Raw genomic sequence first — 12,417 nt, 5'->3', positions numbered from 1 at the left:
ACTCCAGGACGCAAGTTTCAAAAAGAGATTCAAACTGATATAGAGCTGAAAACTGAACTGTTCATTCCCACAAAGAAGGATGTTAGGTGACATTGCTTTACCCTTGAGCATTGGTGATGACAAGGATGCCATGCAAACAGGATTGCCTCATAGAAAGCAAGGGAACAAAATCAACCGGTGGTGGGAAGGTGGTGTCATTGTTAGCTGCCGAGCATTGAGGGGCGACGCATGGGAGTGCCCAGAGCTGCCGAGGCTCAACTCGGAGCCGAGCGCAAAACACACATTTTGTGGAGTGCCGATTGCTTTGTCGGCCATCTGAATTTTGCTGATTGAACGATAAAGGGACAGCTGTGAAACTTTTGCAAGGTTGCCTTTTATTCTGAGCACAGCCAGCCAAACGGCACGGAGCCACCACCTCTTTCAGGTGCCCACAATACCTCGCCACAAAACGCGGCCCGCGTTCTGTGCCCACTTTTCTTCCGCACATCCGTTTTCACTGCTTGTGTCTCGGCTCAATGGAAAGCCCCAGGCAGGCAAAGCCAGCTGCTCCAGCCTTGGCGTCTACCAGAGCACCCAGAGAAATCAGCCGCGCCTTTCCAACTTTGCTCTTTCTCTATTGTTAGTTTCTACCACAACTAAAACAAGTGTCATTGAGGATGTCGTCACCCCCTTTTATTTTTGGCTGGCACGGTTGAGCGTTGAGACTCATCCGCGGCGGGTCAAGACTCTTCGTGCAGTAGAAAGTCCCCCTTTCCCCTCTATTTGCTTGCGAAAAGAATTAAATGTCTTTGACATCAGGGCAGGAAGCTGTGAAGACAAATGGGTCTGTGGATCCCCGTGACGGCTGGTATGGTCACCCTGCTCCCCGGGTGCGCCAGCCACCAGGGACCAGCCCGTCTGGTTCGGATGCTTATGGTCTCCGCCGCCGTGGCCAGCACCGCCCGAAGAATTGTAGTTAGCCGTTATTTCATTGCGCCTGCGTAAAACTGCTGTTTGCCCACTGGTTCAGAGTAAAGTCTAACGCTCTTCCCCTTCGCCTCCCCCCCCTCTCCTCAGCATCAGCATGTTTCAATTTGACGGCCGAGGAGAGGCCTGTATGGAAAACATTTGATGAAAGTTCGCCGCTGATAGAAGGCGAAGAAAGAAGCTGTCTCTGGGTAGACGGGCCAAGAAAGGGCTGCATGCAGCAAGCGCTAGCAACAGCGCAGTGGCATGCTGTTGCTCTGGATGACTGCTGTTCGGATGAACGGAATGCATGCATACATGCAGCTGCCACGGGAGAGAGAAAGAAGCAGTTTGGCAGATGTGAGGGGAAACAGTGGGGGCAGTCACTCGACAGCAGCTGTTGGCGGGCACGCACATTGTCGAGGTTTGTGGGCTCTGGAACACTCTGCATAGCACAACCACTGTCCCATATGAAAGGCTTGTGCTCAAGATCGAAGACTTACTGCTGAACTGTTGTTCCTGAGGGCTCCGAGTCGGCCTCTGCGTGTACTCTCCGCAGTTTCAGTTGGCCTGCGGCACTCGCTCGATGAAGGTGGTGGAACGAGCGCATGCGTGACATTAAATTGCGTAGAAAGTAGAAAGAAAAAAATGAGGCCAGGTTCTGTTTTTGCCTGGCATTCTGTCATCTTGCTTCAACGTTTGTGAGGCCTGCTGTGCGGGTTGTTGTTTGGCTATTTTTATTAATGGCACTCATTGTATGAGTAATGCTTGCAGGTGTTTTATTTATTTATTTTTTTTGGATTCTTTTTGATTCTGAAGATTTTCATTGGCTTTACTTGCATTGTGTTGGATTATTTAGGATGGACTTTTCATTGTTTCGGCTAAATGCTCAAGTAAATATGAGCTGGAAAACATGCTTTATTTTCACACACATTATTCTTCACTGCTCAGAAGCCAGCAGTAACTGGAAAATACATCAATCATAAACATGGAGATGCATATGCTAGCTCGCACGCACAGGCAGAGAGAAAAGTTGGCAGATGATCTTGGGCATAGAAAGCATTCACAGTCGAACCCAGTTGTATTGAACTTGATACGAAACCATTCCTTATGTGGAACAATTTCTGAATGCTCTCAAGTCTACTCTACACTGTGACTGTGTAGAAAAAAAGTATGACCACAATGAGCAAAAATTTTTAGTCGCATCTCATAGTCTGAACTTGGGCTAGTGCTGTTGGACAGACTTCCCTCCACATAGCTCATGAGGTTAGCTATATCTGTATGGGCCTGCGATTACTTAGTAGTGCATGTGCTGATCATTGATGGTGGGGGTTTCTCATGAGACATGTAGCAGCCAACCAGACTGTGGTATGGGGTGCGTGGTACCACACACTTGGTACATGTGGTTTATCATGGTGCAATCGACTGAACTTTGTGTGCGTGCAACGGTTGCCATGAAATGGCAGACCCTCCGTTTGTCTGCGGAACTGGAAATCATCAAGAGTCAAGGAGGCAACAAGAAATAGGAAGTTACTGCAGGGTACAAGATCCCGTGAAGCATGTTGAGCACTTTCTTCGAAGAGGCCGGTCACTTGTGGGGCCAGATTTGCGCACACGGATACATATGAAGTAACGGGGCCGTACGAGTTGTTTCTGAACATTTTGTCCGGAGTATTTCCTGTCTCCAGCTGCATGATACAGCAGTTTGCTTTCATTCTCAATAGCCCAAGTTTCTCTGAAGTGCCATGTAATTGTTTTCCAAAGGAGTTGTTACTAAGAGCTGTGCCACGGACACTGGGAACGAGTGGACCAAACTAACTTTGAAGTGCACCTCAGTGAAGTACGATCACGGCGAATTCTTATGGTGGGAAAAGTTATACAAGGCAAGATAACTGGTGTCGCCAGCCACAAACCTGGATGTTTCATCGTAGCTTTGGCCATTCTTCGTTGGAACAAGAAAGTCCCCGTGGTGCTTGTAGAATTCGCATTTGAACTGAGTGACCTACAGGGATTGGAAGGCAGGAGTGGCCAACAGATTTCTCGGCAAGTCCCAATGCCCTGGAATGACAACCTCCCTAGAACTCTTTGACAACAGTTCTGACCACAGCTGCAGCATTGGGTTCAGCGTTATTCAGCTGCCCTTCCAATGGCAAGGTGCTACATCTTTGCTTCGCCTTTTGGACCGACCAGCCTTATGCTGAAAGATTGTTAAAGATCGTTACCTGAGGACTGGGAGAGAGCTGAAGGTTGGCCTGCTGTGTGCTGCCTTGTGTCATGTTGATCTAGGAACGACGTCAGAAAAGAAATTTCCTGTGAAGATGTCGCAGGTTCCTCGATTGGCAAGCTCTACAAAACCATCGTGGAGCCACTTGTCCCGATGCTGTTTGTGGTGGTCTAGCAGCTGATGCCTTTAGGTCTGCACATGACGACATTGAGGATTGCAGGTGAAGACGTTAAGTTGGTCCAGGAACGACAGCAGAAAATAAATTTCATGTGAAGATGTCGCAGGTTCCTTGATTGGCAAGCTCTACAAAACCATCGTGGAGCCACTTGTCCCGATGCTGTTTGTGGTGGTCTAGCAGCTGATGCCTTTAGGTCTGCACATGACGACATTGAGGCTTGCAGATGAAGACGTTAAGTTGGTCCAGGAACGACAGCAGAAAAGAAATTTCCTGTGAAGATGTCGCAGGTTCCTTGATTGGCAGGCTCTACAAAACCATCGTGGAGCCACTTGTCCCGATGCTGTTTGTGGTGCTGTAGCAGCTGATGCCTTTAGCTCTGCACATGACGACATTGAGGCTTGCAGATGAAGACGTTAAGTTGGTCCAGGAACGACAGCAGAAAAGAGATTTCCTGTGAAGATGGTGCAGGTTCCTCTATAAGGCAAGCTTCACTGAACCAACGTGGAACTGCTTGTCCCGGTGCTCTTTGTGGTGGTGTAACAGCAGATGACTTTAGGTCTGCACACAATGACATTGAGGTTTGCAGATGAAGATGTCATCACCAGTGATGCTAACTGTGACAAGGACTATTCGTGTCTGTGTGCTTCCATGTGTGGTGCGCAATCGGCATGACTGTGGGTCTGTTGAAGACTAGCCTCAGCTATTCATTTTCATTTTTTTTTTTTCATTTATTTATTCTAAAGGCCCATGTGAGCATTACATAAGGGAGTGAACACCACACAAGAAAAACAATGAACAAAATTCAATAATAATATAAGAGCATTTTCAGCGCATGCTGCAATACATCGTAAGAAGTTTAAGCAGTTTACAATAAGAACATTATGAATACAACATACCAGAATTGAACCGTGCAAGCATGAAATACTGCATACTCAGTCAAGAAAAAAAAGGGCGAGTCCATTGATGGCATTATTCTCTCTAGAGCAGTGAAGAACAAAAAAAAAAACTCCTATTTTCACTCACTAATATGGCTGCAAGGAGTGGCTTTCAGATGAGAAACTTTTTTTGCAAGTTCGACATGAATGGGTTCGACTGGACTGCTTGAAAAGCCCCATTTAAATTCTGTTGCATTGGTGCCAGATCCAAGCTTGAAACAGTGCACATGCAAAACCTTGGCTCAAGCTGCTGGTTCGAATGTCGCACACCGCACTGATGACGCGGCTTGTGGTGCTTTGTTTAATGGCATGCTATACATTGGATTGGATTGGCGTTCACTGTTTTTATTGCACTTGCATTGGTTGCGAAATACATTTATTGAGAAATAACTCTTGAGCTCGCACTTTGTGTAAGTCAGGACGCAGCCGTCACGTCATGCATAATCTATAGTTTGTCTCGTAAAGCCTATGTCCTGAAAGGGTGAACAGCGTGGCAAGCAACCTTAGTAGTGCCCTTTCCAGCATGAAATTTGACAAATTAATGTTCGGCAGGAGAAATGGCTTTGCCATTTCTTCCTCCAGCTCTTCATTTTGTATTGGTTAAATGCGGTCCTGACCTCTCTCTTTTTTTTTTTACTTTTTATTTGTGCCTCTTTGGAGCCTGTTGCACCTTGAGACTGTGAGACTGTGGCACCACTGGGGCTGGTTTGCGGCCCCTAGTGTTTTCGATTGGCCTCGGAATGGGTGCTCGCCCAGCGGTCTCGTGTGCCGTGAGTCTTTTGTCTGCGCAGCCGGCCCGCTCGTCTTCCGCCCGAGGCGACGACGACGGGGGCCGCAAGGGAGAGGACTGCTTTTGCCTGACTGTTTCGGCACGTGCGCACGGCGGGGCCCTGCTCTGCCCTGTCTTTCTCTTGTCTTCTTTTTGCAGCGCCGTGCGGGAGCGCTTCCCCAAGGTCGTCCTGCTGGTGAGTTGGTCTGGCCTGTTTTCAGTGGTGTTGTGTAGTTCGCTTCGCCAAGATTGCAAACAAGGTTAATATGTAATGATGGCAGTGAACTACCATATAGTGCCGCATATACATTGACTTCGAATATATGTTGACCCCCTCCGCCCTCAACTCCTACCCAAAAAAAGAGAAGAAAAAAATTTAATTCCAAATTAAAAGTCCACCTTGTTGCCCTGGCTAGCGAAAATTGGAAGATGTACAGTCTTGGCCAAAAGTTTTAAGGCCACAGCATTCGGCTGCAGCCTCACTCGATGCAGGCATTGTACTTTGCAGCAGGTGTCAATATTGGCGGTGTCCACCATGCCGCACTCAGTTCTAGAATTGGCCCAGTTCATGGGAAGCAAGTGGCTTTGCTCCTTTTTTTTTTTTTCTGTGCAGGACAACAATGAACTTCCGCCTCCCATCTCGTTTGACCTGGGCCTGGAGGAAACGATGCCACGTTCAAAGGTAGGCGACTTCAAGGCCAGGTGCTTGCTCTAACAGTTGGCGTGGATGTTCTTTGATCAAATAAGATGAGACTGGTCGCTTCCATTCAGGTTCCTTCTTTCTTTCTTTTTCTTTAGTATGCATTTTACATCAAAACACGTACTACTTCGGCTGTTTTATGCTACCTCGTGTTAAAAGTCTCATTAAGAGTTGTGACTGATGCATCTTGCCCAGCACCATAATGCTTTGGGCTGAATATAGTAGCGTCATTAGTTTATTTTACTTCTCTTTTCATAACGGCACCGAAAATGTGTGAAGATCTGATAAAATGGGGTTATTATCCCACATTGGACATCAGGAGAGGTCTAATGAGAGAGTTGCTGATTTCTCTTTGTCTTTTAAGTTCTAATACAATAGCCAGTGTTGCACATCAGTCAAAGCTTCACGTAAATAGAGGTGCGCATTATCCTGTGCTTGTACTGATTAACGTTGTCTCAGTGGAAATGCGCCCATGCCAAAAAATAATGGGGGGTATTCTCCTGACATAAAACCTGCCTGCTGTTTTCGGTTTTTTCAGCCCAGCTACTTTCCTTCGGAAGAAGTGAAGCAGGTCGTGGTGCAGTTCCTGGAGCAGTGAGTGACCGCTTCTTTTCCTTGCTTCCTTTCATTTTTTCCGTTGCTTCTTATGTATTCGCTTTTTGTTTTGTGTCTTTTTCTGACCTCGACTTGTCCCTTTTCAGGTACTTCTCCATCTTTGACTCAAAGGATAGGACTGGCCTGCTTGATGCCTACCACGACAATGTGAGTCTTGTCTAGGTGTTCTCAAAGGCAGTGCGCCGTGGGTTCTGGACAGGTTTCGTGCGCATGAAGAATTTCCTTGTGGATATTCAAAGAAACGGCGCAGATGCAGACAAGGACAAATACTAGGCATAAAGTGTCGAATACAGACTCTGGCTACCAAGTGAAGTTTTTTCTGTTTACCAAGGACACTGCATGACTAGATTTTCACTCTTGGCAGCTCCTCATAAGTGGCAGGGAACACTAATGCTAGCGCATAAACTCTCGATTCCACAAGGGGGCCGCCGTGGTGGCTCAGTGGTTGTGGCACTCTGCTGCTGACCCAAAAGGCGCGTGTTCGATCCCGGTCGTGGTGGCCGAATTTTGATGGAGGCAAAATTCTAGAGACTTGTGTACTGTGCGATGTCAGTGCACGTTGAAGAACCCCAGGCGGTTGAAATTTCTGGAGCCCCTCACTACGGCGTCCCTCATAGCCCGAGTCGTTTTTGGACGTTAAACCCCCCATAAACTAAACTATACTAAACTGATTCCACAAGGGACATTACATGAGGGGTGGGCTTCTGTGGCTTCATGAAAACTTGAAATTATGATCATCAGCTGGAATGTGCCCGCTGGTGAACAAATTCCTCTCTCAAAGCTCTCTGCCTCTTCTTGAGATGCTTCTTGAACCTTCACTGATCATAGATTACATGTCGGACATTGCTGTGGCCCCTTGGGTAGGTACGAATTTGTAAGGGGAAATAAATTTAAAAGGCGCTGAGTAATTTTTTGTCCAAGCTAAGAATGTACCTCTTCCTGGTCACAACCACATGCCGGTGATGGCCAAGATTTCTGAATTGCTAGGTATCATTGGGTCAAGGACATGGCTTTTTTCTGAGTAAAGCCAGTTGGTGGTACAGAACATTTCTTGCCTAACCATGCAATCGGTGATGGAGTCAATAAGCCTCTTGTTTCTATTTTAACAGTGTTTGAACTGCATTGCATTTTGACTGTTTCTTACATGCTGGATTGCGTGTGCCTTCTTTTGCTCCAGGCTACGTTCTCTCTGACAGCCGTGAAGCTGGCTAATACAAAGTAAGTTTGTTTTACATTTCCTTTACGTGAGCATGCTCTTGTTTAACCTGACATATCCCTGATTCAGTTTCAACTAGGCAAGCTTATGAGAATTGTCTCCATGGTGCCACTTTCTATGAATCCGCCTCGGTGCAGCTGTCATTACTCTGAGAGCAGTATTTTCATCAGGCAGTTATTAAAAGTTACATAGCACCATGAAGCTAAGTGTTGAAAATGTGGTTGCCAGTGATCTGATCAAGTGGAAATACACCTCGAAGTGCAAATTAAGAAGGAAGCAAAATTTCCTAGCAGTATTGTGTTTCCAGCATGTTGCACATTTAGATCCATTTTTGGGCACTCTTTCTGTAGTTTTCTGTGCCCTAGTTGTAGATGTATCACTCCCACCAGTGTGTGGGGGGAGAAAACATTGATCAGCTCACATTGTGCATGAAACATGGATATGCAAAATGAGAAATGCAGCAGATTTGGAGGCGGAAATTCTGCAGTCACATTGTGCCTTGGGATGTGTTCGCCGTAAATGGGGAAATGTGCAGTATGGAGCTTGTGTCAAGTTGGGTGTGTTCTCTCTTCTGTCCAGGACCGACGTCAAGGAGTTCCAGAGGGAAAGCAGAAACGTCATGAGACTGACAAACACTGGTAGGTCATGTGGAACACTACATTTTTTACGTGCAGGCAGAGAGTAAATGACATTTGGCGCAAATGACCTTAGGCCTAAATGGCTCTAGATCAATGTACAGTAGCTAGCATTCGCTTCTTAAACTGGCTTGCTCTCATTTGCATAGCTGGTAAAGATGAAGGCATGAAAGCCTGGCACAATGCTACACAAGCGCAGGCACACCATTTCCGTTTGTAGTGTTAATGAAAATTATTCCATGTAAAAAATTGTAGCTTTAACAACGCTTATAAAACTCGGAAGTAGGTGTGTGCGAATATTGAAATTTTCGAATACGAATGTATGAAGAAAAAATGGCTTCGAATATCTGGTCAGCACAAAAAATAAATTCAGAAAAGATAAACAAGCAAACATAGTTGCTCATATTTTTTTCAAAATAGCTAGTGTATGGCCTTTGCAACTGAAATAAACAAAACTAGACTGCCTGAGCACCGTATAAAAAAAAACATGATGTGCTAAGAAATGTATACTTATTTGAACAGCATAACAGTATCCAACCTGTAATGTGGTCAGGCAAAAAGAAATCCATAACATGACTAGACTGGAAACAAAAATAACATGATGGCTAGTAAAACCTCATTAATTCAGAGTTCAAAGAACCGACAAAAATGGCTGGGTTAGTCGAAGGTCGGTTTATAAAATGCCCCGCGTCCCCGAAAAAAAAAAAAACTACCGAAAATGCAGTAGTCTTATGAGGCGGCTCTATCGTGCAAACACCTGTAATCCCGTGACGAGCAGAGTTGCAGCGCGCTGGAAGACATCGCGAGCGTAAGCGAGATGGGAGCGCACATTGATGTCGGAATGGCGAGACTGCTTCTAAAAAGGAAAAAAAATGACCAGCGACATGTCAGTCAGCGCCTGAAAGCGGCACAGTGCTCAGATTGGACTACTGGCGAATGCGCCTGCCGACAGTTGCCACTGCCACGGGCGAGTGGCGAAGCTCAGAAACCAAAACTACGCAGCCAGGTTATATTTTTGGCCTAGTGACAGGGGGCCCTCCGAACGTTGTCATTCCTGCCGTTACGCCCACCTAAGAGGTGCATGTGTTACATTACACCAAGCAATAGGCGGGATTTTTGCAGAATCGCGTGCCTTGTTGCAACACCTCAACTCGCCCCTTCGGGAGCCTCACGCGAAATTCCGCAAGTAGGCTTTCCCGCATAGCGTAGTTGACCAAAACAATATGGCGGCGGTCACGCTCACAGAGTTAAGGTGACAGAACGAATGCCATGGGTGTGGGCATTAATTAGATAACATATTACGGAACGATAGAAAAAATGAACACGCTTTCGCGTTACAGTTGTTAGAAGCGGGTCGACCCCCATCTTGTTCGCAGCACGTGTGGTATGTGGGAAAGCCCACTTGCGGAATTGCGCACAAGTTCAAGCATAGTGGCATCGGAATGCGATCGGTCCACGCGATAAACAATGGAGAAGAAAGAGAACAGGGCCTTTATATTGTTTTCCTGCAGCTTTAAACGCTATATTCAGATAACTTGCCCAGATTTTGCGCTTTTGCCACAATCAAATTTACGAAAGTCGGCGCAGTATATGATCGCTGCGAGTATTCGGGAATTTTCGAATAATTCGGAAATTCATGAATATCATTTCTCGAATACGAATAGGAACCGAATATGAAACATATTCGATCCGCATTCGAATATTCGCACACCCCTATTCGGAAGAAAACCTAGCTTTCTGCTTTAATATGTCTGTTAAGCTCATGTTTGTTCTCGCGACGCTGAGGATTTTTGTATAATATTTTTGTATCATTCAGTGCCTAGACTGGATTTGTATTGCTAGTGGTCAGATTTTCAGTCTTCATTTTTGTGGTTCTGACACATTTACTGCACCTGTCAAGGAATTTCGGTTGGGAAAATGCCACCTTGTTCATGCTGTGTATTGCCATGGGAGGTATGGTGATACAGTAAAACCTCGTTAATTCGAACTCGAGGGGGACCGGAAAATTGTGCGAATTAAGCGGAGTTTGAATTAACGAGCGGGCGCTAAAAAAAGCGGCCATCACGCCCGGCAGCACGGGCCGAAGCTAAAACAGGCATATCTGAGATCGTTATCTCTTACTACGCGCTACTACACATTTGCGGCGGGCGATTGCGCGAATTAAAATCATAGAGCCCGAATGTCGAAGGAAATAAAGTTTATTTGTTTATGCGGTTGGAGCTAACATCAAAATGCATTCGCGTAAGCAGCAAGCTTAATGAATAAATATGACACTATGCTTCAAAAACATGTTTATTAACAGCAGATTGGCAAAGCATATCAAAGAGAAAAATAATCGGTGATGCGCATTTGTTTTCGTTTTCTTTGCCGTGACTCGACATCGTCTGCAACTTGCCCTACAGCTCCAAAGCAGCGTCCGAATTATAATCGGCGGAGAAGTAGCGCGCAGCCAGATCGAGTGCTGACGCTGTTTCACATGCACTCGGGGGTGGCAATGGATCGTCGCCTCCGTCGGACTCGTCATCGCTGTCAGCTGTGCTCGCCGCGCCAGAGTTGTGCGGCATCTGGTCACCGCAGGCCGCTTCAATAATCTCGGCATCGCTTAACGGCCCCGATGTCTCCACGCCGCTGTCAACGTCTACGAAGCTCTGGAAGTCAACACCCTCCGATAAAGCAGCGTAGGCAGGGTGCAGCGCGACGGAGTCATCACACTGAGCATCCAGCTCTGCCGTGCTGCAGGCTTCTGTGCCTTCAATGAAGCCGCACTTTCGATAACAGTTCGCGACTGTGTCCGCCTTGACAGCATTCCACGATGTTGCCAGCATGTGGCAGGCTCCGAGGAGATTGACGTCGTACGATTTGCCGCTGTCCATACACACAAGAATCCGCTCTAGGAGGTGGCGCCTGTACAGTGTTTTGAGGTTTTTAATAACCCCAAGGTCCATAGGCTGCAGCACAGCCGTAGTGTTTTTCGGCAGAAATGCCAGACGGATCGCTTTCAGTCCGCGGATGTCGCAATGGGCTGAACAGTTGTCGACGAACAACAGAACATTCCTGTTCTGTGCCGCGAACTTCCTGTCGAGTGTGCGCAGCCAATCCGTGAAAATTGCTCGCGTCATCCACGACTTTCTGTTGAAAGTATAATCAACAGGGAGCGTTTTTAGCCCTTTAAAGCAGCGAGGCTTCGCTGCTTTGCCTATAACTAGCAAGCGGCACCGTTCCGTGCCAGTCAGTCGCGTTTGCGCACACCAACACCGTCACTCTTTCCTTGCTTCTCTTCCCGCCTGAACACGTGTCGCCTTTGTAACTGACAGTCTTGTTCCTCAGCAACTTAAAATAAAGCGCGGTTTCATCTGCATTGAACACATCGCTGAGCGAGTAATCGGCAAGGTAGTCCTTTAGTTGACCTGCTGCAACGGCTTGCGCCGGAGCCACCGGGGCCGGAGCATAGGCGGCGCCCGCGGTAGGGTGGCTACCCACGTGACCGCGCGTCAGCCAAAAAAATAGACAAGCCAATGCTTCGACGCTCCGGCAGCGAAAACCTGTTACGGCATGCACCGGAGGGTTGGTTCGGGCAACGAAATTCACGTCTCACCTCATGCGTGCTGGCTTATTTTTTTCTCATCATTCTGCATTTTTTAAAATTTTCAGCGCATTGTATTTGCTACGAGGTGACTTCTATATGCGAGGAGCAATGCCAGCCATCGGCGCCTAGTTCGAATTAACCGACGTGGATACCGGCATATTCGAATTATCGGGAGTTTTGACCCATTGAAATACACAGGGCTTTGCCGGGACCCGGCCGTCAGTTCGAATTAACCGGAAGTTCGAATTAAGCGATTTCGAATTAACGAGGTTTTACTGTAGTCCCTGACAATGCCGTTGGCAAAGAAGGGTGGCTGGTGTCACTTGAAAACGGTTTATTAGGGCAAACTTACACCTGCAAGCAGAAACAACTCTTCGATTGTGACGTCACCGAGTGCACTCGGCGATCAACAAACAGAGTCACAGCCACTCGCGGACGCGCTCAGTTTAAAACCGACAGAAGAACTTTCGAGTTGAATGTGCACTAAAGAGGAATCTGAACTCGTCTTTTAACCGCGGGAACTATATCTACACGTTCCAGGCATTCTTAGAAACTACGAATTATTGTCCTGTGCGGCCAATTGCCCTAATTAAATCGGATTAAACGTCCCTGCT

The 12,417-nt window shown here is 46.9% G+C and overlaps 1 protein-coding gene across 1 annotated transcript in view; it reads left to right on the top strand.

The window, feature by feature from the left end:
- Positions 1-12,417, top strand: part of LOC144133291 (nuclear RNA export factor 1-like) — a 52,363-nt gene that overhangs the window by 24,193 nt on the left and 15,753 nt on the right. The window contains exons 12-17 of the mRNA XM_077666269.1: positions 5,211-5,247; positions 5,665-5,733; positions 6,290-6,345; positions 6,453-6,513; positions 7,544-7,584; positions 8,162-8,220. Coding sequence (XP_077522395.1) covers positions 5,211-5,247; positions 5,665-5,733; positions 6,290-6,345; positions 6,453-6,513; positions 7,544-7,584; positions 8,162-8,220 — 323 coding nt within the window. The remainder of the gene's footprint in view (positions 1-5,210; positions 5,248-5,664; positions 5,734-6,289; positions 6,346-6,452; positions 6,514-7,543; positions 7,585-8,161; positions 8,221-12,417) is intronic.

Source organism: Amblyomma americanum, chromosome 5 (genome assembly GCF_052857255.1).
Source record: "Amblyomma americanum isolate KBUSLIRL-KWMA chromosome 5, ASM5285725v1, whole genome shotgun sequence".
NCBI lineage: Eukaryota > Metazoa > Arthropoda > Arachnida > Ixodida > Ixodidae > Amblyomma > Amblyomma americanum.
This window is presented reverse-complemented; position numbering and strand designations above follow the sequence as displayed.